Source organism: Gymnogyps californianus, chromosome 5 (assembly GCF_018139145.2).
Source record: "Gymnogyps californianus isolate 813 chromosome 5, ASM1813914v2, whole genome shotgun sequence".
Lineage (NCBI taxonomy): Eukaryota > Metazoa > Chordata > Aves > Accipitriformes > Cathartidae > Gymnogyps > Gymnogyps californianus.
This window is the reverse complement of record NC_059475.1, coordinates 1,119,004-1,146,630: the sequence shown is the minus strand read 5'-3', so window position 1 is coordinate 1,146,630 and position 27,627 is coordinate 1,119,004. Positions and strand designations below refer to the sequence as shown.

Here is a 27,627-nt window from a genome sequence, read left to right as displayed (position 1 = left end):
AACAACTTGAAACTAGTGTGAGGAGCTGTAAAGCACTTCAGCCATCTTATTAGGTTGCTAACTCTGAGGACATGCCTATACGATGTAAATAAGGTAGAAAAAATTGGTCTCTCACTGCACGATCGTGCTCTGGCACTGGAAGCAGTATAGCAATATTACTGCAGCCTGTTGGGCTAATTAGTTCTCTCTCGCGATGCTGTAGGAGAGAAGGCAATTAACCGGGCTGAGCATCACATTAACACAGCAATACTGCCTCTGGGGCCTGAGCTAGTACCTCTGTATACACTCTTTTGTTCGGACCAAAGAGGTTACTTGGAGCCGGTTTGGGGGTCTCAAACGCTGCATTGTATTTGACAAGGATACCTGAAAAGTGAGGTTTTCTGGGATAACAAAGCCGAGCTAATGGCTAGGTGCATGCCGAAAGGAGCGCTCCCCTCAGAGAAAATCACAGAATTATTTTCTGTTTTTCTGGCAGAGAAATAACCTGGAGAAATCAGCAGATTTCCGTCGTTAGCAGAGCCACTGTCAGGTCAGACGAGCACCAGAGCTGAGGAAGGGAAATGATGGGAACATATGCGAGCAGGAAAAGGAGGACGCAGGAATGTTCCTTGTGGTGACAGCTGCCTTTTAGATGAGATTAATTATAATGTCATTAATTATAAAGTTAATTATGCATTTCTCCCTGTCAGAAGCCCACGGCGCGAGCCGCCTGAGGGAAACTATAATTCCCATGATGCACCGGTGCGGCAGGGCGGGCTCGGGGCGGAACCAATCAGGCAGGGCGTGGTGAAGGGGGTGGCCAATGGGGAGGAGGCTGGCGGCGGTTGGAGTTTGAATTTCGAAGGGGGCTGAGGCAGGGCTGCCGTTACGGCGCGGGGCTCGTGCGCTCGCCGCGGACCTGGGACACCTGCGCTTGGTGCGTGTGGCTGTGGGGTTTGGCGGGCGGCGCGGGCTGAGGGACGCCTTCCTCTTCCCTCCGGCCGCTGCCAGGAGAGCGCGGGGCCCCTTCTCCCGGCCTGAGGGAAGAGGGGCGGGGGGTGCGTCCCGGGGGCGAACCGCCATTGTGGAGCTGCGTAGCTAAACGGCTTCTCCTCTCGCTCTGTGCTAGCGGGGAGCGCTGCTCGCTTGCACGCGGTGGTGGAGAGTCTCCGCCGCGCTGCTCGTCCCCTCCGGGCGTCGCCTCACCGCGGGGAGGCAGGGGTCGAGACTCGCCTGTCCTGCCAGCCCGCTACAGCTACGCGTGGGTAAAGAGCCAGAGGGGCCTGACTCGGTTTATGGCGCTGCCGAGGCTCCCCTCGGGCGGAGTTCGGCGCTCGCCAGCCTCAGAGAGGGCGGTGATCTCGGGGGAAGGGAGGGAGCACGCAGGTGGGGAGGGAAACAGCTTAATCTTAGTAGACCTTGCTGCTAACATCACCTGCCTGAGATTCTTGATTGTAAAGAAGTGCTTAGCTCTCGTTTCATATAATTCCATGGAGGGGAATTAAACGCCCTATTCCCTCTAAAAGTTGGGGACCTAAACGGTGTGCTTATGCATACACAGAAAGCGTGTGGTGGATCGGCTAATGAAAGCCAGATCTGTCAGGTTTCAGGTTAATATCCTACCTAATGAATCAATTCCTTATTGTTTTTGTTGTTGGTGCAGAATCTAAAGGAGAGGCTGTCATGTCACAGGAGTGCAACGATGAGTGGGAGCTGAGCAAAGAGAATGTGCAGCCCCTCCGGCAGGGGCGCGTCATGTCCACCTTGCAGGAAGCACTGGCTCAGCAGGAGACCTCCACCCACACTGCTGTTCAGCTCAAAAAACAGTGAGCCATGTTTTGACACCTTCTTTCCCCGTATCTGCCTGCTTCCTCCTCAATTTTTCTATGTCTTATTTAACTGTACTAATCTCATAGGTATTAAAAAGAGCATAAAAGAACAGAAGTTTAGTAACTGGTGTCTATGCTACTATCACAGTCCAGGTATTTAGGACTACTTGCTGTGGGTGCTGTGCACTATAGACTACTATTTTTAGGTTTGCAATGGAGCATTTAAACAGCAAACACTAGAGAGATTCGGTTGTGCTTTTAAACGTACTCATTTAAAAAAGTACATAAAGGTTACAAGGAGGAGAGTTTTTTGTCTTTCCTACAATAATCTATTGAAACAGAGTATTTCTTAGGAGATAAATACTTCCTACTATCATAACTTAGGCACAATACAGGTATCTCTGTGTTTTCTCTGGATTGCAAAGACACCTGAGTCAGCAAAGTCAGCTTGGGTTTGGTCTGTCTTGCATACAGTATTCCACAGATATGACTATATGACTTCGAGGGGCATCTTGTGTCCCAAACCTATTCAGTTATATTTCTATTGTCTGATCCTCAAATTTACATGCCCTGTGAAGGCCAAGTTGACTTTGTGAAGAATCTGCATATTGTGTCTGTACTGTGTTAGAATTTGGAAGCACTGGTGTTTGTCATGCTGAACTATCTGGGTGATTTCATGTGAAGTCAGCAGGGTCTATGAACACCTGCCCAGTACTTACTGAACCAGTGCTTATCAGCTGGATCTGGATTTTTTTCATGGAAAGCCATGGAATTGTTATTGTACTGGGTCTGCAAGAGGGTTTGTTCAACTTGACTCATTATGTTTGTGAGGTGTTACGGTTGAGCAGAGCCTTCCAAGAACAAGGGACTGCCTGGGGAGCTCTACAGGATCTGGACTCAATGATCTTAAAGGTCTTTTCCAACCTAAATGATTCTATAAGTTAGAGCCACTGCTAAACACAAGCTAATGTTCTTGTCTAACTCAAGCTGCAAGGTGGTTTTCTTTCTTGATGTGCTGCCTGAGGGTGAAGTCATGTTGTAGGGATGGAATGATGCACGGGAGTTAAAGAATGAGACAAGATGATGGCTGTCAGTGTGGCCGCTTAGATGTGTCTTCACTGTGCTCTCTGGTGCAGTTCTGTAGTTGTCTGATCATCAAGTTTTTCCATCATCCTGTGTGTGTATTCCAGCTTCCTCCTATACTTAAATAGGGATGTTTCATGCAAAAATTAAACATCACAGTATATCTGTCTGCTAATAACTCTTCATAACAGAACAAGCATTCTGTCAAGGGAGACCATATAAGCTTTGGGGTAACAGAAATTATTGGAAATATCCTTTGAAAAGATGCATATCTGTTCTTGTTAAATAATGATACATTTCCCAGTGCTTTCATTTTGAGAAGAGTGCAAAAGCTTATTTTTTTGCTTCTGCTGGTCTCAGTAAAAGCTCAAGTCTAAATATATGCTAACCTAGGCTTTTTTTTTTATAGACCTACAAAATGGTATGAGTGAGAGCAAAGGTTTTAGTTTACAGTATAGAAAACATCTTTACAGTTATACACATGTATTTATTAGATGGATAACTTTTTTTTTTTTAGGGAGTTTGAATCAGAAATCCGATTTTACTCTGGAGATGATCCACTGGATGTCTGGGACCGGTAAGTTTCCTTTTATTTCAGAGGAAAGAATAAGAAGGTCAGATATTCTTGTAAAAGCTTGGGAAAAAAATTTCTAATTTAATAAGAAAATCATTAAAAGATAAATTCTATAACAGTTTTTTTGAATAATATGTTGTATTTCGATGCTATGCCTAATTTTTTTTCTAAATCTCCTTGTGTTGTCCAGAAATAGAAGCCTTGTATCTTTTTCAGAACTGACTTCCTATGAATATATTCCATCTCTAGGTACATCAAGTGGACAGAGCAAACCTTCCCCCAAGGTGGAAAGGAGAGTAATCTCGCAGCAATATTGGAAAGAGCAGTGAAAGCACTCAATGAACAGCAGCGATACTACAAAGATCCCCGCTATCTTAATCTCTGGCTCAAGTTTGTGAGTGTTTTGTGAATATGTCTTGGGTGCTGCTTTTTCTTGGTACTTGTCATGTCATTTGCACAAAGTTAAGCTGTTTTTTGTAACAACAGAGTCAAAAAGTATGTTGTACAACTAGTGCAATATTAGAAGTATCTCTCTGCAAACATGTTACCTACTATTGAATTCCTCTTCTCATTTTCAATAGGATCTTCAGACCTTTTTTAGGATCATTCAGTTTGGACAGCTACAAACTCCATAAATTTTGTTTTGGAAAAGCTAGTTTGAATTAGTAGAGCTTGATTATTTATTTAAAGAGAAAAGAAAGTGATTTAAAGATACATTTTAGGTGTTATATTTGTCCTACCAGTGATCTTAACTTCTAACTGTATTGTATCCACATCCTGTGTTTAAACAAAACCAGGCTGAGTGTGTTCTGGTATTGTCCTGTCTCTCCATTGCTATAGTTTTTGTTGCTCTCACCTTCTTAAAGCAGGTTTTCTCCAGGTTTAGCTTCCTGAGCTGATTTACCGGTTCCAAAACTGATAAGAAGTATGTTGTACTTTATCTAAAGCTAAAATAACTATTCTCAGGAATACTAATGTGACATAGTTCAAGCATTGAATTATCTCAGATAAAAAAAAAAAATCTAAGAAATGACTGACTTCGAATATGCAGGCTAGAATTAAGGGATTGGTAATAATATTGACAAATATATACATGGAGTCAGAGGTTTTTCTCGTTATTATTCTTCTATTGAATTCCTTTCCTTTACCTTGTGCACTGTGACGTGATACAATTGTATGTCCTGGCCTTACAGCTGCTCCTGTAAGACTTGTATTGAAGTCAATGGGGTCTTGCAGGAGGCATCAAAACACAGACATCGACTTGGAATCCTTTGTAGTCCAATGTGATTACTGAAATACTTTGGTTGTTTCAGGGAAATTGTTGTAACGAGCCCTTGGATCTGTACAGTTACCTACATAGCCAGGAAATTGGCACAACACTGGCACTACTCTACATCACATGGGCAGAAGTACTTGAGGCTAGAGGAAGTTTTAAGAAAGCAGATCTGATATTCCAGGAAGGTCTTCAGCGCAAGGCTGAGCCTTTGGACAAACTCCAGTCCCATCACAGGTAAGCTTCCAGCTGAAGGGAATAACTTAGAGTAGTCTTATGTGCTTCAGTGGATACCTGGTACAGTGAAGTTTATGCTGACTTCTTCAATGTTTTTCTCAGGCAGTTTCAGACCCGTGTTTCTCGGCAGACACTACTGGAGCTTGAGGAAACTCCTGATGAAAAAGATACGGGTCTTCTGGGAACTGCCGAACCTCAGAGAAGCTCATTGGCAGATCTAAAAGGCAGGGGGAAGAAAAAAGTGAGAGCCCCAATTAGTCGTGTAGGAGATGCACTTAAAGGTACATTCAGTTGCTGAAACCACGTATTATTATTGTAAGAGTTACATCTTTTTATTGTGGAATTTGCACTTGAGTGTGATAGTTAAAGGTTAATTTGCAAAAATCTTCTTGCTTATAGCCACAAACCAAAACAGAAGCTTCCAGACTTCTCAGCAGCTTTCAAATAATCCGGGTTTTGCTGTGTTTGATGAAAATTCAGCTTCTGGACCTGAGATTCCCACGCTTACACCACAGCCATGGACAGTGCCTCCAGCGCCGAGGGCCAAGGAGAATGAACTAAGTGCAGGACCTTGGAACTCTGGCAGGGTAAGGAGTCTCGAAATGGACTGGGGAAAAAAGAGGAAGGTGTGTATAATCTGATGACTTCTTCTGATCCCCGAGACAAAGGTCATATTCTTTCTCCCTTGCCTGGGGTTTGTGTCTATTTGTAACTACAGATCTTCCTAGCTTCTTCCTAAAGAGTCTCTGGCTATGCGTAACCTATTCAAGTTTAGCAAGCTGATCTTGCTAGAATAAGTTTAAAAAACTCTCTAGAGTTCTTAAATCAAGAAATTAAAATTCTTGCTAACCAGAAAAATTGGTAGAGATGGCCTGCCAAACTGCTTGGAGGGCAGAAAAGGAATATAAGAGGGAAAACGCTGGCCAAAGAAAGAAGAAGCCAGGCATTAGTTAATTCTGTAAGAAAGAAGAGCAAGAGTTAAATTGATTATCATACAATATAACCTGCAGGAAGAACTTCTTGCCTATCTTTTTATGAAAATAAGGCATGTACAGCATTCTGCAAGTCTGTTTTGAAGTGCTTGTATGGAAAACAGGAGTGGAGATCAAAAGAATTGAAGAGCTACTGTATCAATGGAATATTTATCCTGACAGTATAGGGAAGCTTGTCAGTAGGTGAAAAAAGGATGACAGAAAGTAGATTCCAATGGCTTAAACTAATGCTGGAGACATGAAAAGAAGCAGCTGTGCTACAGGTGTTTAAGCTGTTCTAGAGAAATGATCCAAGACATTATCTGAAGGAAATTAATCCTATGAAATCAAGTTTGTTTTGTAGGTCCTTAGATAACCCCCAGTGTTCCCCTGCTCTTTGTAGGTTAGAGAGGAAGAATAGAAAGTAATCAGATGATAAAAATATTTTAGACTTCTCAATATAGAAATCATTATAAGTGAAGCTTAGAAACAAACTAGGATGAGGGGAGGGAAGCAAATGGGCTGAAATTCATGGAAACTCCAGGAAGAATTACTGCCAGATATAAAAAATTTGATTAAGTGAATGGAAAAGTTCAGTAAATCACAGGTTTAATTTAGCTGAGAAGAATGAGGAGGAGGAATTATTAATGTAAATCTTCTTTTATCAGTTGCCTTGCTTTGGGCTGCTTAACACATTCATTCTGGTTCCCAAATGCTTCTGTATTCATTTAATGTTTGTCCTTAGAGTTACCTCTGTTCCCCCTTTCATGAAACTTGTTAGATTTAATTAAAAAAAGAAAAAGCTGCAACTAACAGAAGAGTTGAGGATGTTTAATTACCCTTCACTGAAGTGTGGCGCTCATTCTGCCTTGTATTACAGTGAAGGAATAACCTTTTGTGAATGCTTTGAGATATTAAAATCTGCACAGAGGAAAGAGGTTTCTCTTTTATGGCCAGTGTGAAGATGGCTAAGTAAACAGATTGAAAAATGGTAGAGAAGAGAAGTTGGTTTGTGAAATATCCCCACCATGTAACTTTTTCTGCTTAAGAGTCTAGGGGAATTTCAAGTAGGCAGATGAGAGTAGCATGTTGTCAGACTAAATTCCATCTGTCTTCTCTTAAATAATGGACCCCAGAAGCAGTTAAGGGATTTTTGTGGTGTTGGAATAGCCTCTGAGAGGAAAGTTGAGAAGTCTGGAGGTTCTTGGTGGATAGCAGAAGGAATACTATCATAAAATTGGGACAGTCTTGGCTGAAAAATGAGGACTATAGCATTTCTGGAAAACAAACGAGCAGTAACCGGAATACCCAGCTTGACCAGCGTTCCTTCAGAATAACAGAAACTAGGTACTGGTGGGGACACGCAGGAGGAGTGTCATGCTTTTTTAGGTGCTAGTGCTCAGCTGATGGTCTGTTTATGTATCAGAATGCAATTAATCTTGTAAATTAATCTTGGAAAAGTCTATCAGGTTTAATTTTCTTTAAATAACAAACTACAAATGAGCCAAACACTGGGAAAAGGGAGACTCAGAGTACAGAGGAATGTAGAGTCTAAAGATGAATCTTTAAGCTGTTAACATTGACTCTTCCTTCCTCAGCGTCCTCGCAGCAGTGCAAATTCTGGTATAGAAGTGCCCTGCCCACTGCCCAGTTTCACCCCGTATGTGGAAGAGTCAGCTCAGCAACAAGTCATGTGAGTCTTCACTTCAGTTTGAAATGGGGATTGTGTTTGAAATTATCAAAGCTGCTTCGTAAAATTCTGACTTGTTTTGCCAAGTAGCCAGGCCTCTAGATTGACAAGAATTTAAAAATCTGTCAACCTGGAAGCTCTTAGTGCTTTAGCTTGATGGCAGAGGCTTCAGTGGAGGATGCATAAGGACATAGGAAGTATTTGACCATCGCTGCTCATTATGTGGGAGCCTATACCATATTTATATATGCTAATTAGTTTAATAGGTTAACTCAGTGTGTTTACACAAAAACAGTTACCTCTCTTAGGATGCTGTTGCTATGAAAGCAGCCCTGAATTGAGACAAGCTTATTGCTGTTTTCCTCTGTCTTGGGAACTCTGTGCTCATTCTCTCTGGAGTTTTATTCTGAAACAAGCTATCAAAGTTTCCATGACAACAGTGTTGCTTAGGTTATGGAGGAGTATGCTGTTTTGCCTGAAATTACCTTCCTGCTTGTACAGTGCTCACTGAAATGCTGATAAATCCCAGGATATGGGGTTGCTCTGTTTTGTTAGAGCAGAGGAAAATGCATTATTTTGCAAAGCTGCTTAACTTTCTTGTTCTGTGGCTAATGATGGCCATAGAATACATAGGCTCTTCCTAAGAGAGAAGTGGAAAAGAATTATTGATATTACAGACAGCTTCCTTGGCTTTGAATTGCCTGTAATCAAAGAATGTTGAAAGGTGGCTAACAGCATGGATTTTTCCTGTGGCTTTTGTATGTTTTTTCCTGTGGCTTTTGTATGTTGCATGTGGACTGCAGAGTAGCTCTGACCAAGGACATACCATGATTTAGTTTAAGAATATGTAAAAAATTAAGTTTCTGTCTAAGCTATAAGACTATTTCTTGCTCCTGAAAGTCAGTGATGCCATGGAATTAGATCTCTTGACATGCTGGTCTCTTAGATGAACACTTATTATTTACAGAAGCTAGCATCTTTTTATACCAGGGAAAAGGAAGGAGTGGGTGGGAACTAAACATCATGCTAAATTGGCTGTAAGCAACTTGAGCAGAGAGTTTGTACATGGTTTTATACTATGTAGTTGAAAGTTTAAAAGCAGATTTTTTTTTTTCCTGCCTTTGAGTCCATTTCCTCATGATGCCGTGGTCGTCAACCTAATCAAGTCTGAAAGTGTTGTGTTGAAATTGTGTAAACATGAGGCAAATCATGCTATCAGTTGCCATCTGGAGATGTGGGTAGAAGGACCCTGTAGTGATCTTAGTAATAAGCCCCCACCCACACAAATAAAAGCTTTAAAACCCCCCAACCATTAGGAGCACCTGTTTGCCTCATAGTCTCCCAGATGGTCTTAGGATTGTGAGTCCATTCACATGCAGGAAAAAAACAGATGTCTTGGAACTGTGCACTGTGTTTTCTTTTGAACTAACTATTTACCCAGACCACAGTTAACACATTTCTCAAGGTCAGTTGTTCAGATCATCTTTTATTGAGGTACAGATAATTGCTGGAGTCATCTGGATTTACTGGTATCTGTAAACCTGTACAAATTCTGGTTCCTCTCTCCTGAAATTAGCATGTAGCACTTCCAGAAAGCACTTTCAAGCTAAGAAATTGACTGCTACTGACTCCTTTCACTGTACAGTGATGGGGGGTTTTGTGGGTGGTTTTGTGTGTGTTTGGTTTTTTTGTAATGGGGCACTTCATTTCTGTCACTCAGCATGCAAAACATTCTCCTTGAGCAAATTCCCCTTTTATTGCATCTTAAATCTTCCCTTTTTTTCTTAACCTAAAATGCCAGGCTGAATCTAGTCCAAGATCTTCTATTTTTAAGTCCTGCTGATTCTTCTAACCCTTCCCCCCACCCCTGATAAACTCTGGTTTGTAGGATGATTAGGGACTTGTCACCTGTGTGGTCGCAGATCGATGGAGCTAAAGTAAACATAGATCCTGCTCCAGAATGCACAGCAATTCAGAGTATCATAAGAATTTTATTTGCTCTTGACTAGGCCTTATTAACATTTTGTTCTGGGTTTGGGGTTTTTTTATTACACAATTCTGAGTTGGTATGCTTGCCTTTTATGTGCTGTCATTCCAGTTTTCTTCTTTGGTTTTTCTATCAACAGAACAGAATGTCTTTACACTATTCTACAACTAGATTCTGAAACTAGCTATTTTTCTCTCCTATGCTTGCTTTTCTGTGTTACAGTGAAGTACCTATAATCAAAGTAATAACTGCATTTTTTTTTTTCAGGACTCCCTGCAAAATTGAACCCAGCATAAACCGTGTTTTAAGTGCTCGCAAACCTGAGAAAGAGGAGGACCCACTACAGCGAGTGCAAAATCATCAGCAGGATACTCAAGAAAAGAAAGAGGTGGTGATGTACTGTAAAGATAAAGTTTATGCTGGAGTCGAAGAATTTTCTTTGGAAGAGATCCGAGCTGAAATCTACAGAAAGAAAGCAAAAAAGAAAACTGAAGGTATGTTTCAAAATGGGTTGACATAAGACTTTCTGAGATGGAATCACAAAATTATACTTCTTATCAGCATACAGCTGCCTGTTATTGCAGCTGCTTCTCTTTTTCTGCTGGAATAGTTATTTAACTACTCTGAGGTATAAAGTAACATATCTGACAGCTTTACATGTAAGCCGTGAAACAGGGAAAGACGACGAGAGGTTTTAGCCCCTTTAAAAATAATTTAGGCTTTAGCCACAGATTGCATGTGAAATATGCATTGTGCCTTATAAGCTTTTCCTCCTTAGAGGAGATGCAGGCCATAGCACAGAAGAAGGAAGAAATACAAAGGAAAATTGAGGAGCTGGAGAAGAAATTAAAGAAGAAGGAAGATGACAAACAGCAACAACCGCATGAACAGGTATTGTCCTCATTTAACTGTTCTTTTAGAAATAGCTACTATTTTAAGTAAAAGTACAAAAGAAGGAACAATATCTAATATGTTTCTCTTTGGCTAACTCTTTTTAAACTTTTTTTGAAAGGATGCTTCAGTCTATTGTATGCATACATCACCCAGTAAATGAATGCTCAGAGAAATATTTCTTTTCTTCTCCCCCACTTGTCCCCAAGCCATATCCTTTCACTATAGGAAGGTAAATCAAAGACTTCAAGTTTTGTAGTGTTACTTTACAAGTATTGTTAAGTTATTTCACAATCAGACAGGATACCTTATGCTAAGATATAAACTTCTAAATTTTTTTTAAGTAAAGGTATGCCAAACGCTTAAGGGCAAATAGCTCTCTCTTAAGCTCTATTCATGTGCGGTTTCCTTTTATATAGAGAATTTGTAGTGCAAAAGAAGATAGGAGAAGAAGTTGGAACTAGAGCAAGAAGTGAAGTGTTGCAAAGTGGTGTGGGCTAACCCCGGTAGACAAGTAAGCACCACACTCCTGCTTGCTCGCTCCCCCTCAGCGGGATGGGGGAGAGAATCGGAAGGGTAAAAGTGAGAAAACTCATGGGTTCAGATAAGGACAGTTCAATAGGTAAACCAAAAGCTGTGCACACAAGCAAAGCAAAACAAGAAATTCTTTCACTACTTCCCATTGGCAGCCAGATGTTTAGCCATTTTCAGGAAAGCAGGGCTTCATCATGCATAACAGTTACTTGGGAAGGCAAATGCCTTAATTCTGAACGTCCTGCCTTCATCCAGATTTTATTGCTAAGCATGATGTAATATGGTATGGAATATCCTTTTGGTCAGTTTGGGTCAGCTGTCTGAGCTGTGTCCCCTCCCAACTTGTGCCCTGCCAGCCTACCTGCTGGTGGGGCAGCATGAAGAACAGAAGACCTTGATGCTGTGTAAGCACTGTTCAGCAATAGCTAAAACACCAGCGTGTTATCAACATTGTTTTGGTCAAAAATCCAAAACATAGCACCATACTAGCTACTATGAAGAAAATTAACTCTATCCCAGCCAAGACCAGTACATAAAGCCTTATCTGATTCATCTCCAAGTTTTATAGACAGTAGTATGCCTTAGGTTTTTTTTTTTCCTTTTCTATGCAGACCAGTCTTGAGCACAGTATCTTTCAAGCAAGTATACTTTGGTCTGTCATTGCTAGGTAGTGTTTAAACCCCAGCTTTCTTATAGGTTGCAAATAACAAGTAAAAGTTAACTATTTTAAAGCTTTTCCTTTTCCCAGCTTCATCAGTTGGGCTAATAAAGTATGTTCTCTCTTTCTCTCTCTCTCTTTCTTCCCTCCTTCCCCATTTCCAAAACAAAGCCTTAATAGTAAATATTTTAAATAATGAAATACAAAGTGTTGTGAATTGATGTAAGCTATGTAACTGCTGCAATTATTAAAGACATATGTAAGCATAACTAAAACCTCCTATGAAAGTTATATACAGTTGCAAAGAGTAAAATTCTGCATTTTAACTACACTAAGCAATAAGACTGGACTTTTTTTCATGCAAGTAAATTAAGTACAAATAAAAATGGCACTAAACAACTATTAATCTATCAGGGCTTTCACGACCTATACAGGATTATCATAATGTTCTTGGAATCCTGTTGCATGGCTTGTGATTCCATCACTGTAGAACCAAAATATGGTTTTGTTTCTACAGCCAATAGAGATAACAGAAGCTTCGCCACCTTTGGGACTGCAAGGATTTACTTTTTCCAGTGCAACAGAAGCTGGGGAGAAACGGCCTCAGTTGCAAAGGTAATAAAGGATTTTCTTTGCCAGGAATTGGAAAAGTTGTGGGGATAATTAGCTATGAGTAACATGGATCACTAACAGATAGCCTTTTTCCACAGGCAGAATGGAATATACCCTTAGGCATCAGCCTGTAACCAGGATCTGTAATCTGTCTTTATGTATTTTTGATTATTTGTCTGAGGGATGTTAACTTCTTACAAGTAGCATATGTCAGCTTGGCTTGCCTTTTTACAAAGTTTATGTTTGTGAAGGTGTGTAAAATATAAGAAACAAGTTTGTATCTTTTCACAGTGAATTCCAGGTCTCTGAAGATACTCAACTACATAAACCGTCTTGTTCTGAGGGTAAGTATTTAAATTTCTTACCATTAAGGAAAAGGCTGTGTTAAAGGGAAGTGTTCTTTTATATGAATAGCAAGACTGCAACAAACTAAAAACAAAAGTCCAGGTGGATTAGAAGAATGAAAATGAGAACGTGCTAGTAGTGCCTTTAACTATCTTCAGCAAAAGACTGAGCATCTGAGGTCTGAGAACTGTCACTATTTGAAAGGACCTTCAAGCAGAAGAGCTTTTTTTCTTTTAATAGCTGAAGAGCTTTCTTCACACTTTCATATATGATGTGGTCTTACTAAAATCTGTAAGAGAGTGTAACACTAAGATTGATACTATGTTAAGTCCTTCTTTTTATTCAGAGGATTTGGTAGAGGAATACAATCAGAAATTATATATTCAGTTTTGTTGTTGGGAAGGGTGCGTGCTGAAGAAATTTACTTTTGACCCGAATTGACTACTGTTACTGTTGACAGAGGTTATCCAATCTCTCGATGTATGCCCAGATACACAAAGGGGAAATGTCTTTTTAGACTCTGAGGATGAACAGGAGGAACAGAGAGATGAGGCCAGCCTTGGGAAAAAAGGTACAAATTCTGAAGTATATTCTAAAAAGAGCACGCTAGCTAACATAATATGGTGGTAAAAGTGTGGTTTGTTAACATGACAAAACTAAGCCTTTTTTAATAGGTTTCTTCAAATGTCAGTTCTGTAACTTCCTGCTAGGACTGGTATTTTTAAGACTGTGTAGTGAATGTTTAAGTAGCATTGGGTACGCTGTTGTGGAAAAACTGTTGATACAATAGAGCCTTTTGGTTTTTCTTTACAGATGTAGGTCTCCTTCCCCCACCGGATCCTGCTATGTTTTTCTCCATATTTGATGAATCCTCTACTTTGGCAAATCAGAATATAAGGTAGAATTATTCAAGACCTAGATTTCAGAGGGAGGAAAAACTGAAGTATCAAACCACTTTCTGTAGCAGCTGAAATACAGTACTGTTTCTTGTATGGATGTGGGATAGTTTTTTTGTTTTGTATCTTTTTTTTTTTTTAAATTTCATTACTCTACTTGGGAAGTCCATGATGAGGAAATACTCTCCTGCCGTTCCTCCTCAATCTAGAACTATTTAAGCTGCTATATAAACTTTCTTCACTCTGGAGAGCTGTATATATTCCAGTTTACTGATAGTTCTGTAGTAGGAAGTGGTAGATTGAAATTGTCAGTAGACTTAAACCCTTGAGAGGAATCTCTGTTGAAGATCAGAAGCTACTCTAATAAATATTTAATGGAATGTAACTTTATCTTAGTTGTTCTGCAGATCAGACGCAGAAGAGTGCCCGGCGCCCTCTTGCTGTTCGTAAACCTTCAGATTCTCTAACTGCAAAGGAAAACATACCACCAGAAGCCTGTGTAAGGAGGCAATTTACCCTGTAGCAGATTTCCTGTCAAGGAGAAACCAACATAGAATGTCCTACTGTTGAACTGAGTGGTATTGGCTGGACTGACATGATGTGTGATAAGCAAGGATTCTAAACTTCTGTCTGGCATGGCAATACTTGAATTGGGTGATGTTAAGATTACACTGGAAATTTCATGTTTTTATTAGGCTTTAAGGTGGCCAATACAGGGATGATGGGAAGGAGTCTTCCAAATTTTAAGCAACTGATTAGTGGCCAGGATTACACATGCTAAAACCTTAAAAAGTTTGTGTGATGAAGAGTTGCGCTCTTAAACACTGCCTGCTCTTCTATCCAGTTTCTTGCATGCATCCAAACAAGCATCTCAGCTCTTGTGTTCCTCACCTGAAGTACCATACGCTTGACTCCATTTAACTTCGGTATCTTGTTTCCTAAGCTATGTGTCTTTATGTGGCAGTCTTGCAGATGTTTGTAAAACTTTCAGTAGAGGTGGTAGTTGCTGTCTCACCAAAGGACTTAGTTATTGCATGCTGCAATAGACCTTTAGACTGGTTGAGCGAGAGGATTTTATTCTGAGCTGAGAAGGATTTTATGTACAGCTACAATATGAAACACTTAGCAGGGTTAAGCATGGTAAGTATCATGCTGATTTTGGTTCTAGAGTCAGTCTGGATAACTGCATAGTTCTGCTTTACATGTTCTATGTGTCTTCAATGCCCAACATTTTAGTAAACACTTCAATAATGTGCTTGTAACTGAACTGAAATGCACTTCTGGGGTGATAGATACTAAGTAGCCTTTAACAGTTCATTGCAGCTCTGCAGCACTCTGGAGGGTACCAAAGCTACCCTTTCTAATTGGAAAAAAATACACAACTATATTACAGTTAGGGTTCAATTAGTCAATTTGAGCAATGTAAGTAGAGTACATGAAGACTGAATGTCAGATTCATGTTGGAAAGTGGTGGGGTGGAAGAAAGGGGAGAGAGAAATGTTCGGCTTTTAAATAAATTAAAAGAAAATTTGACATGACATCTACAGGCTTTTCACTGTCTCTTCCTACTTTTTTCAGGATGAGCTGAATGGAATTGAGCCTTTGACTGAAGATGCAATTGTGACAGGCTCCTACAAGAACAAAACCCTTTGTGCCAACCCAGAAGACACGTGTGACTTTGTTAGGGCTGCCCATCTGGCCTCAACGCCCTTTCATGGGGTGGTAGCTCAGAGAGTCCCAGCTCCTGCTTTTTCACAGAGTGTCCTGAAGGAAGACTGTCCAGAATCTAAGACTGCACCTCTGAATCAGGAAACACTGGTTTGTGAGGGAGCGTACAATGAAGCTCTTTGTGTAAACAAACTGAGGTAATTAACAGCAAAGCATCTTAAGCCCCTTTTCCTTTGTGTCTTTCGTTGGTTGTGGTTTTACTACTCTGTTGCTGAAGAAACAATTTTCTGAAGAGATCAGAACATACTGAAGACAGCCATTTCTCTAGCTCAGGGTCCATTTTGCCTTGAGCAGATTTAAGAGGTAATAGCAAGCCCACTTGACTTTTCAGCATTACTGCTGTGGGACTTAACTCCATGCTTTTTCTACCAAATAACTTGCAAAGAAATTAATAAACCCATGCTGTCTTTGTGACCAGAGATTAAAAGTAGAATCATCAGTTCCTTTTATACTTGTATGCTTTTGTAGTTATTTTAGTATATAAAATGCATCAGGTGATTATGGCTTCAGTTTCTTCTGCAGAGGAGAAAAGCTGGAGAGAAGAAAAACTGGCAAACAACCTCCTGTTTCTTATCATTGTAAAGAAAAAAAGCTTCTGTTGTATGGGGTTTTCTTAATTTAGAACTGAATTTGATTTGCTAGCTGTTAATATATAATCATGTATACCATGCTGAAGGTGTTTGTTTACTTGGCAAGTTCCCTGGGAAACCATGCTGATTATAATTAAGAAGGAAGAGCAAGAGTTATTTCCCACCCAACCCTCCACTGCTTTAAAAGCACTGTAGGTCTGAATTTTGGTAGTGAAGGGAGTAATAAACATTCAGTATGTCCTCTGTTGTAGCAGCCATATTTAATGGAAGAGAAGATAAAATTCCTCTGTAGACTGAGATTCTGAGTATAAACAATCATCAAAGCTAAAATGAAACTTTGACATAACTATTGGTTTTCCACTAAGGATGGGAAAGGACTACTTTTAACATAAAGAAGTCTGGGAGTGCACAGTATCCTTTCATAGTCACTAGGCTGGCATTATCTAGACACTGTATCTTCTGAAAGTCTGAATAGTTGGTGACTTTATTTACAGCCCGATCATGGAAGCAAGCCTGGAAGATACTCGCTCGTCAGGTTCTTCTGTCTCCTCAGGATCTTCTCTTTCCTCTGTTACACAAATATCTACTATTAAATACCTGCATATCCCTGAGAAACTGGAACTTGCTCAGAGCTTGCCTGCTGAAACGGTTACCAGTTCTGGAGGTATCAGTGAAAACATTACTGGTTAGTACTAAACTGAGTTTCACTCACAACAAATAACTTGCAGCTGACACTAAACTATGGTGCTTTTTCTGTACTTCCTATATTCTACTCTGCTTTCTATGTATTTCCTGTTACTTTGACTTGTGACTAAACTTGTCTCCCTTGTTGGAAGTAGTAGTGAGGTATACAGTATAGCATGCTTGTCAGCATCCGAAAGATGTAAACATTAAGGTGATGGAGAAGTTATTTAAGGTATTAAAGCAGGGAGTGTGTGGGAGTAATGACGTCAAATTCTGAAATGAAAAAGTTGGACTGGCTTGTAGTGAGAACTTCTAAGACAGCTTTGTTTTGTTTTGTCTTGATTTTTTTTCTCTCTAATCATACTGTGTGTTCTCCTGATGTGCTGATAAGTGCCATGTTGAAAAAGGTGAATATGAATTTGAAATATGGTGAAAGTTGCATAATTTTGGTTTTAAATTTGCACTTTTAACTTTGCTGTAAACTATTGTGCTGCTTTGCAGTATGTTTCTTTTTGCTATTGAAGGAAAACAATGCTGGTATTTAAATAGTTAATTTCTTTTTTTTTCTTCTAGCTAAAGACCTTTGTTTCTCTCTGTTATAAATCTTTATGTTACAGTTAGAACAGGAATGGTCACAAAAAGCCTTCAAAATCTGGCCTGTAGAATTAGGTTTGTGTTGAATGATGGTTTTCAAGGTGTTTAACCTGCTTTATCTCCTTTGATTTTGATTTATGATATTTTAATTAGGACTGTGTATCTGAAAATTCTCAGTGTATCTACTCTAGAGAAGAAATATGTTATTGTGTGTCTGCAGACTATTTTATGATGAAGCATGCTCAGGACCTGGAATGAGAATACAATTAGCAGAAGAGTGTTGTCACTGAAATAGCTGAAATATTTTGGATAGATCTTACACTCATTTTTTTTTTATCTCATGCACTCTTCTTTAGAGCAAGAAGAAGAATCTTTACAGATTCTTTTCAGAAAAAGAAGGCATTTGTTCAGATGTTTTAATGGTCCTTTCTTAAACTTTTGATCATTCCTGTTGCGTGCTTTTTTTTTTTTCTTACTTTCTGCACATTTTCCTTGAACTACAGTTCTCAACCTGGATGTAGTAATTCTACTGAGGACTCCTTAATGCTGAATAGAGCAGAAGAATTCAGATGTCTGTCAGTTTATTCCTGTAAAATATGCCAGTAAATTTCATAGGTTTGTGGCAGTAAAACATTGGAACACATATTTAGCCTTCAACCTACAATGTTCCCTGGATCTACTTTCACGGAATTACTTCTGGGGCAATATCTTACTGCAATGCTTTTCAAATAAATATAACAGTAGGCAATGATACTCTGATTCTTACCTTTGTACTGTGAAAGCTGAAAATGTCATCCATTACTAGTCATAGTCTTTGGGAGAGGAAGTCAGTAGAAGCCATCTAGTTTTGCTGTGTTTTACTCTGCCTGATCATTTGAGATCAACACTTTTCAGGCTACCTTGGTTTTGTACAGATGAACTCATCTACTGAATGATTTTTTTCTCTGTCCTATTATGCAGGAAAATAAACCCAGACCTACATGTAATTATCTTGTGTGTCTTCCAGGAGGTAAAAGCCATTAAATTCTTAATATTGCAGTGAGCAGCAGAGTTGGAGTCCAACTTTGTTTTCCTTTTCTTAAATAAAATCCCTGCTGTATTCAAAGGAGTGAATTTCAATAAAACTCTTCATTTAAAAATCACAAACTGATCATTTACTCTGGACATAGATTTAAAAAAGGAGTGCTAATTTGCAAAGTGAGTTTGAATTCTGCTGTGGCTGAGCAGACATACCTAATCTGATTCATAGCTTTGTCTCTTGTGAAAGATACATTTTACATGATGCTACAGTAGAATCATTGAGACCTCATGATGAGATAGTCTGTAAGGTAGTTTAAAAGGTGAGTGTTATGTTCACTTCACAGAACAAGAAACTATTGGAAAGAGATTAATTGACTTGCTGAAAGGTGATGCAGTAAATCAGTATGCAGATAGAAAGCTTCCAATATCCAGGTTCCTTTTTCTTGACAGATACAATCAAGTCACAGGGACTCAACACCTAGTTTCAGCTCATCTGTTTCTATTACTTGTCTTCCTAGGTGATGATGTAACTCAGTTCTTGTGGAACGCTGAACAGCGTAAAAAGTTTTTAGATCCTATGCCAGAATCGTTGACTGCTGCTCCAGATTTTCATTTGGAGACAGGCGCTCTGCCTGTCATGGAGTCCGAGAGAGACGTAGAGCTAGGTAAGTATGCCAGACACCCTACAGTGCAAGGGATCTATTTATGTTGTAATTGGTTTGAAGTATACTTCATATTCACCCTCACTAGTTTTATGTGGTGTAGATGGGGAATAACTTGAACAGCCTGGGTACATATATTTGCTGTGACAGCTCATAAATGTAAACTTTCATAACAGGAAATGAGACTTACTGTATCAAATGGGAATATTGGACCAATGAAGAATACAAGATGTTTTTTGCCATTCCAGCTAACTTTCCCCAGTTGGATGCAAAGGGATTTGCAATAAAGGTAACACACATGATGGTGGTTATACAGGAAGTGTGAAATGTTAAAATCTCCTCAACCAATGTAAAGTAAAATATAGTAAGTTTGGTCTTAACTTCTGAATTCCGTGCATGAAGTTTGCTACTTCAAGTCCTCTTTCTAATTGTTGATATAGATTAAAAGTTTCTAACTGTGGAAAATGTCTTCCTTGGTAAAGTGGGGAAGAAAAAAAGAGGGTGAGAAGAATATGAAGATGAGCAATTTTTGCTTTATTCCAAAAATAAATGTTCTTCTTATTCCTTCTTGTAGGTGTATTCTCAGCCCGTGCCTTGGGATTTTTATATCACACTTCAGTTACAGGAGCGTTTGAATGCTGATTTTGACCAAAGCTTCAGTGTGAATTGCAGCTGTTACTTGTATCAAGATGGCTGTGCTATTTTGCACAGGGATATAAATCGCTTCACGCTTGGGGTCAGTACAGATAAACAAAGTACAGTTGTGGAAGACATGAACTCTTGCACAGGGTACCATTAGTGAGTTTTGTTTGTCATTATGCTCATTGCTGAAGATAGCTTCACATGTTTAATCCTGCAATCTAGATCCTCTGTTTTTTGTTTTATCTATACACAAATTAGGACTGTCTAGTGTAGACTTAGGTAGAGCTGGTTTCTCATTCATAGATCATGTGCTTCTCAGAGACAAACTTGAACCAATTTTTCACATTTTCTTTATTGATGAGTGATAAACCTGAGCCAAGAACCACATGTTATTCCACAACAAGGTTTGCATCTAAACCTCTTGTTTAACTTGGCATCTTTCAATGAGTTCCAGTTGTCCAGTCTGCTATAGCAAGGCCATAACATTTAGTGTCTTGCTGAAGGATTTACATTTTAAATAAAGTCTTGTAAGTGCATTTTGAATTGTTGCATATAAATAGGATACAAATTAAATAGTGATTTCAGCCTTCAGTTCAATTTCCTCCTCCTGATCTTTTGTCCACTTCTGAATAATAGTGTCTCCTAAGAGCTCATGGTTCTTTTAATTCTGGATGGGCTGATCATGGGCAAAATCTGATTATACTGAATTCAGGTTAGGACTGTTATCTCTGTACAGATGAGTAGGGAAAAAAAAGGTGAGCTATAAATATTTCACTTTATATGCCATTCTACCTTAGATTGATACATGTTTATTCCCTGTTTTCAGGATGTTATTCGTGGCTGTAAGTCCATCACGGAGGAAGTTATCCTACTGGTTGTTTATAATCTTCTGGGTGTGGTAGAGAAGCTCCACAAAGCAGAGATTGTCCATGGAGATCTGAGTCCAGATGTGTTCTTTCTGGGAGACAGGTTTGTCTCTTTGTATGAATATGGGAGGATATATAATACTCAGTTTCAGCTACAGCTCTTGTACTTTTGTAATTTCTCCTCTTTAGTTGGGATACTGATATTGCAGTCCAGTTTTTTTAGGCTACAGTGTATTCTGAAAATAGTGAAAACACTTTGTTTAGGAATAAACCTTTCTTTTGTTTCTTTCTATAGAAATAGTATACAATGATGTTGTAAAACTTATACTAAACAAAATGGTTTTGCTATTGCTTGTGTTCTCAAGTTTCTACTTTACCAATGTACTGGACAGCTAACTGGATATTGGTAAATAACTTGCCTTCTGGTTTTACGTATTTGGAAATTAGAAGACAAAGGGCAGGTGGGACTGGAATATCCAGACACTCTCTTAAACAGATTGCTTAGCCTCCTCTACAGTCCAGCTTGTAACCTGATGCACAGCTCTAGTTTTCTTCTTTAAGCTCTGTCCCATATTATGTTAACAAAGTCATATATCCCTTGGAATGTAATCTGTGAACTAAGGGTGGGAGATAGTAACTTTGGAATGTCTAATGATTCAGATGGAATTTCCATTAGAAGAAATTCACTGAGGCTGTTCTTAGTCTACACTGATATGTTAAAAATAGCTATTAACTTTAAATTTATTTTGAACCTACAGTCATCTAACGTGTGCACCCTCAATATAGTTTATTTACAATTTATTTATAGTTTTATTTATAACTTTTACATATAACTTATTTATTAACTATATACATGTACTACTGAAGTTCTAATATTTTCTTCACCCCAATGGATTGCCTTGCACATCCCTTGGGTCCACGCATCCTATTTTGGAAGTCACTGATCTAACAGTGGCTTGATGGACTTGGATATCTCCTGCTGGATTTCTCTGTGGCGAATACAAACCAAACTAAACTGCCAAAAAGTTAGGATAATGGTATTGGGTTTTTTAGATAGCAAAAACTATCCTAGGACAAGTGCATAGCCTAAATTACATACTTGTATGCTATGAGCATGTTTTGTAAGAAGAATAGTAGTGAGAAGTGTGATATGTTTATATTGTTGGCTTGGCAGTACACTGTCATCTATACAGATACTCCTCACTGCCCTTTGTGTTTGTCCTCCTAGTGTGTAGACTAGGAAAGGTTTATTAAAGTATTATGAAGCTTAATTCTTTCTTGTGTAAAGTATTCTGAGATCTTGAAGGAGAGGGAGAAGTGCTAAACATTACACTATTCTCCTGTTCCACCAGCTGTGTTTCAGATAACTGTGACAAATATCAAAACAGTGTCATCCTTAACCCTTTAGTGTTTCCCATTGCTTTCTCTGGAGATACTAGTATCATCTCGAAGCTTCAGGCTACCAGCTGGTTCCCCATCCAGGGTAGTCATTTCAGCAGTAGTTCTTAAGCTAACCATCAGAGGGAAGCATTGACATAGCTAAGACTCACCTTCACTATGCTGTTAAACTTACTTTAAAAAAAAAAAGTTTGTTTGATTGTCTTATGCTTCATTTGCTTCCTCTGCTCAGGATCTGTGATCCATTTGCTAATGATGAGATGACAAGAGCTCTGAAGATAGTGGATTTCTCTCACAGTCTAGATTTGAGATTACAGTCTCAAGTAAGTTTGCTCAACAGCTTTCCTGTATCTCAGACCCCTCATGGAAAACAGCTTCTGGCGAAAAGTTCTCTTCCTTATCAGGTGAGTCTCTGTTTAGCAGGACATCTTAGTTTCTGTGTTTCCTTTACAAAATCTCTATTTTCTTAAGTTATATTTTGCAAACGCTGTGGAAAGCTCTGATCAATAAATACTGAATAAAGAGAATTTTTCATCTGATTAAATCTTTGGCATTAAGTGAAGGGACTAGCAGCGCTGTTGAGTGCCTGTGACTACTGTATTTATTTAGGAACCTACAATAAGACCAGAATTTTACTTTGTGAAGTTTTCATGCTTAGCAGGTCTCTGGAAGATTCTGATGTAAAGACCAATTCAGACTTAAATGTGTAAAAGCACCAACAGTAGAAATCTGTAGTGGACTGCAGAAATTGACAGAAGTTGAACTTTCTGATGTTTGTTGTGATTGCAGGTAGACTTGGTTGGCATTGCAGATATAGTCCATTTGATGCTGTTTGGGGATCATGTCCAGGTCTATCAAGAGAATTCTATCTGGAAAATCAGCCAAAATGTATCAAAGTAAGTCCTTTTGCAGAGGAGGCTGCTGGGAAAGAACAGACTTCTAACTTTCTTTACAATGGTATCATCTTCAAAGCTTAGAACACAGAACTTAGTGCTGTTGTTGCCAAAAGCATTAGTTCTGTGGGGACTTAAATTCTGAAGCTACTAGACTTCTTCATTGTATAGTAGCCTTAGTGCTATGTAGGAGACAATTTTAAGCTGAATATGAGCCTAACAGTCCAGTTAAGATGACTTTGCTTTTTCTATACTTTCGGATCAGACTGCTTTAGTCTCTCTTCTCACTTGATAGACCAAGCTTGGAGAAGTTTATAAGGGGGTGGGTGGTGAGGAAAAAAAATTATGTGAGCGTGTTGCTTTAGAAATGGAGATTATTTTGTTTTTCTGCTCTTTTCATTCTAGGCTATATTGAAGGGCTACTAAGACACTGATGCCAGAATTCTGTCTGTAACAGTTGCAGAAACAGTATACATGCACAAGAAGGAAAATAATTTAAAATTATAATTTAAGATGCATGTGCAAGCAGCTTCTTTTTGGAAGCTGCTGTTTGTCCTCGGGTATTAATTTCTACTGCTGTCTTTCAGCCACGTGTTTTGGCTATAAGACTACTCTGCCTTTATCTACCCTTTGTTTGTTCTTAGACTAAACACTTGTTCATTTTGTTAGTCACATCCTGCAGAATTTTCTGCCTTAGCATTTCATAAGGATTTTCCAGAACTCTCTGCTCATGACAGAAATTGCTTGACAGATATCTGCATTCAGGGTCATGGTATATTAGCTACATTCGCTGTGTGGATATACTTCTATAACCATTGCTTTAAGAAAACCTACTACCAATCTGGGAGTTGTCCAGTTCCCTAGCAACCTGCATTACTTATACTTCCTAGTTTGTTTGTTGTATTCAACCTTTGAAAAAAATCTTATCTTCTTAAGCGGTGTACAGGGGAAAAATGCTTTTTTCTTTGCTGGGCACATATGTTTTTCTACTACTGATACCAGTAGTTACAAGGCTATAGCAGGCTTCTGCTGAGTACTCACTGTGCATGCCATTCTGTACCCTGTCGCTTTTGTCTTTTCTTCAGAGGATCAACTTACAGGACTAGGCTGTGAAGAACAAAATCACCAAGGGTGATTGTTCTCTGAAGAGATGAATATCAATGATGTATAGGTTGGCAGTAAATATGTATCTTATACCGCCTTGTTTCAGAAATACTAAAAAAAAAAACGGGGCAAAAAAAAAAGCAGCAGCTAAAGCATTGATGGAGACTGGCTTTTGCTCTCTACTGACAGATATTCTAACATTACATATCTTTAAGCTATGTAAATCTGACCTGCTCTGAAAAATAGGACTCCTGTATATTAATTTCTATCAGAACATGATCTGTTTTTAACAATATTCTGTTGGGATAGAGGGACAGATTTGTAACAAGCATTGCCTTTTTTTTACTTTTATTTAATTCTACAAGAGATTAAATTGAGCTACTGCAGATAAAGCCACACAAGGCCTGAGTTGAGAAGGTAGGAACAGGATGTTGGGGACCAGATCAGGATGCGGGTATGGGAAAAATAGCAATAACTGTCTGGATAACTGGAGCAGGAGGAGCTGAGTAGCAGGTATAGTAAGTCTGAGTTTGGAAGGATAGGGCTGGCTGTTACAGGGAGTTTGGAGGGGAGGGGTCAATTGGAAAGGAATTTCAGTCAAAGCTGGGGACACTGGATCAAAAGAAGTAGGATTCTGGGTAGAGGTAGAACTTGGAGGGAGACTTGGGTAGAAGGGGAGTAAGACCTGTGAAGGGCTAGAGGAGACTAAGGAGGAAGAAGGTAAAGCCTGGGCATGAGTTCTGTGTAGCTGGAACCAGGCTGTAATGGCTCGTCGCTCACTTGGGTACATCAGTTTATAATTTTGCTTTGGAGTTGGGAGTACAAATAAGGATTTTCCATTTTCCATCCTGTCTTCTACCTTGCTTCTGAAAGTGTTATAGACTTATTATTCATCTTCTATACTTACTTTTCAATATCACGAATTCCAAGAAATGTTTGTATAGGTGCTTTAGTTACATGTTATACTGAAGTCTTATATCAACAGTGTAAACAGGGCATTTCATTATGCGGGAATAAGGAATCTGCACTGAATATTTTTTTTCATTCACACATAGATCTTTTAGTGTGTCTGGCTCTTATTAATTGATGACATTTCCTCCAGTCAATTTGAAGCTTTCAATAAATTCTCAAGTAATCTCTGACAAGCAAGTTTACTGCTGCAGGGAATCTTCATGCACCAGAAGGGACTGTACAATTAAGCACTACCCTGTGAGAATAGTCAGCTGATGGATATTAATCTTGCGCTGTATCCTTTGCATACAGCCACGCATGGCAATGACACTTGCAACACCCATGAAGACACAGGATTCTTTTTCCTGTTGCTTTTAGTAATTCTACTCTTCATTTGTAAAGAACATGTTATTTCTGTCCTTTCTGCTGAAAGTTCTATAAGTGACTTGGAAAGTGTGGGTGTTTTTTTTTCTTTGGGGGTTGGTTTTGGTTTTGTTTGGGGTTTTTTTTTTTTGAGGGTTGTATTGACAGGATAACTTTCCTCGAAGAACGTTCTGAGAACTTAGGTAGTAAGAAATAGAAAGAAGGCTTCTTATTAGAAGACTGACTGGTGTTAAATGGAACAACCATGACCTCCTTATCTTAGGAAAGCTTTTAATAAGGGACTTAATTATTTTTAAGTATTAAACAAACTTAAAGATAGTAGAATGACTGGTAGAGCCACTATTTTACTACTAGTTCAACAAAATACCAAAGCAGTGGGGAATTGCAAAGCACAAAATTGTTCTTCTAAGGCCAATGGCACTCAATGAAGCAGAACCCACTTAAAAGCTGACAGAATGAATGCAAAGCACTTAAGTCAATGTTGTAGTAAAGACTTCTGGAAAGGTAGAATGCGAATTCTGATAAGTTTTCTTTTATCTTTGAGCATATTACTATAAGGTTGACAACCTGTTTTTCAGGGGAGGGAGTTTTAGCTTGTTACCATTAGTAAAGAATGGATTTGGAGATTTTTCACTTCCGGGAGTGTTTTTAGTTTTTCTATTTTTCACTATACTATTTTAGGAAACTTCATCTGTGCAGGCTTATGTGAGGTAGTATACAGAAGCTGAGTTTGAATTTTTAGGACTATTTTTGTCACTCATAACTCCTTAGATATCCTTACCAGCATGTTACCTCCTCTGCTATGCCTCTTACTTGTCTAAGTCCCTGAAGGAAATGGCCTCAAGTCTTGCATTTTTTTTTTTTGTTAGGTTCTGTATGACTTCATTATTTTAGAAAATGTCAGAGTTACTAGTGTAATTGTACAGGCCAGATTCATTCTGAGACTATGGCTGCTGCTGTTTTGTGAGTCATGTAAAGCAGAGGCAGATAATTTGTTCAAAAGCCAATGTAACTCCTGGCTTGAGGGAGAAAAGTGCTTCAGTAGTCAGAAGCACTGTGGTCTATGGACTTCAGTGCAAGACTGAAGAACAAAGGTTAGCTCTGATAGCAGTTTTCTGAGACTTTAATGAGTCGGTTAACCTTTTTATTCATGTTGTGTGGGTATATCTGTGAGAGGGGATTTATTACTATTAATTGTCTTTGAAATGTTATCTATATGAGAAATATGGCAGTTGGAAGGCAGGGAAAAAAGAAAGTAAAACTGGCTGTAAACCACTTTTTTTTTTTTTTTATTTCTCTTGCAGCTTTTCTTTAATATTGACCTGTGAACTTAACTTGCAAACAGGGGAGTAAGATTTACCTCTACCCCTTATTTGTGAAAGGAATCTGCCAACTTTGTTGGTTCAAAGAACGCTCTTGATAACTCCTTTAATTTAAAAGTGCCGTGGCTCAATGTGAATGGTGATAGTGGTCAGGTACACTAGAAGAGGTAACTGTAAAAATAGTGGTTTTGACAGACCTGTGAAACAGCCTGTCTAGTTACTATCCAGAAGCCTACTGGAGAAAGAGAAAGGGGCCCACACGTATAAACTTAACACTACATTCCTAGTTTTCCTTTACATTTACTCATGTGAGTGAAATTATTATTTCAGACTTGGTTTTCCCAGGGCATTTAGTGCTGAATATAAATGGAAATCTTGACAGACATGTTGTGTATGCATACTGTTTCACTGAAACTGCTCTATTTGTTTTAGGACTGTTGACAGTGATTTCTGGAGTAAACTTTTTGGGAGAATTCTGAATGCAGGTGGTAAGTCCACAGTGCCTCTGCTGAGGGAGTTAAGAGAGGAAATAAGTGACATGTTTGACAGCTGTTTCCAAGAACGTCTTTGTGAATCCTTAGCTGCACTGGGAGAAACTTTCCTCTTGGAGAACTTCCTGTGACTTCATAGAGGACAAATACATTTTGTATTATAGAGAGGAATTTGTTGTTAACTCTTTATTTATTTTTTCCAAATGTAAGCATGAACAGTGATTGTAGCCATTTCTGCAATACTTCACACGGGACTTCCTAAAGAATGTTGATATTGCATCAGTGCATAGATAACCTCCTAAGCCTGCTACATGAACTAGTCTGTGTCTGAGAACAGATTTTCTGAGAGAAAATTGGTTGTCATAACTGCCCCCTCCCCTTTTTGTATAGCTCCTTAAAAATGTGTTTAATACCTAGTTCACACTGCAGTCTCTGAAACATCTTTGTCCTACGCTTAGTTGGTCTTTTAACTGGTGTTTCATCAATAAAGTTGTATTTTGATAGCAACTCTGTCATATTAAATGTTACTTTCAGATGGTTTCAAAAGACTTGATTTAGTATCCATGCTGGAGTGCTTCTGCCTGACTGGGAACTGTTTGTGACTGCTAGATAAAAAGCCCCTCATTTGGTGGCAGCTTTCATAACCACACAGGACTTCCTGGACACTTGAACACAATTTGAATGATTCTACTTGGAATGTGCTCTCATGGATGATTGTCGTAAGAAAAAGTAGATGAAG

The 27,627-nt window shown here is 39.0% G+C and overlaps 1 protein-coding gene across 4 annotated transcripts; it reads left to right on the top strand.

Annotated features, from left to right (window-relative positions):
- The first annotated feature begins 881 nt into the window (after positions 1 to 881).
- Positions 882 to 27,396, top strand: BUB1B (BUB1 mitotic checkpoint serine/threonine kinase B). 4 transcript variants are annotated; one of them, XM_050896845.1, is made up of 24 exons: positions 882 to 916; positions 1,643 to 1,805; positions 3,409 to 3,468; positions 3,715 to 3,859; positions 4,779 to 4,975; positions 5,078 to 5,256; positions 5,375 to 5,562; positions 7,545 to 7,639; positions 9,891 to 10,117; positions 10,402 to 10,514; positions 12,224 to 12,321; positions 12,610 to 12,662; positions 13,181 to 13,234; positions 13,477 to 13,561; positions 13,956 to 14,058; positions 15,138 to 15,424; positions 16,372 to 16,562; positions 18,694 to 18,840; positions 19,014 to 19,126; positions 19,412 to 19,573; positions 20,306 to 20,448; positions 21,976 to 22,147; positions 22,533 to 22,639; positions 26,830 to 27,396. In XM_050896845.1, the coding sequence occupies exons 2-24, from the start codon at positions 1,663 to 1,665 to the stop codon at positions 27,017 to 27,019; spliced, it is 3,252 nt and encodes a 1,083-aa protein (XP_050752802.1). In that variant the 5' UTR covers positions 882 to 916; positions 1,643 to 1,662; the 3' UTR covers positions 27,020 to 27,396. The 4 variants fall into 4 exon arrangements, with proteins under 4 accessions (XP_050752802.1, XP_050752801.1, XP_050752799.1 ...); XM_050896844.1 differs by having other exon boundaries at positions 13,154 to 13,234; XM_050896842.1 differs by having other exon boundaries at positions 13,124 to 13,234.
- Positions 27,397 to 27,627: the final 231 nt, after the last annotated feature.

Excerpts from the sequence above, each read along its gene's own strand:
- BUB1B (XM_050896842.1), top strand. The coding sequence starts at position 1,663 with ATGTCACAGGAGTGCAACGATGAGTGGGAGCTGAGCAAAGAGAATGTG. Across the intron at positions 4,976-5,077 it reads AAACTCCAGTCCCATCACAG|GCAGTTTCAGACCCGTGTTT; the intron begins GTAAGCTTCCAG and ends TGTTTTTCTCAG. Across the intron at positions 7,640-9,890 it reads TCAGCTCAGCAACAAGTCAT|GACTCCCTGCAAAATTGAAC; the intron begins GTGAGTCTTCAC and ends TTTTTTTTTCAG.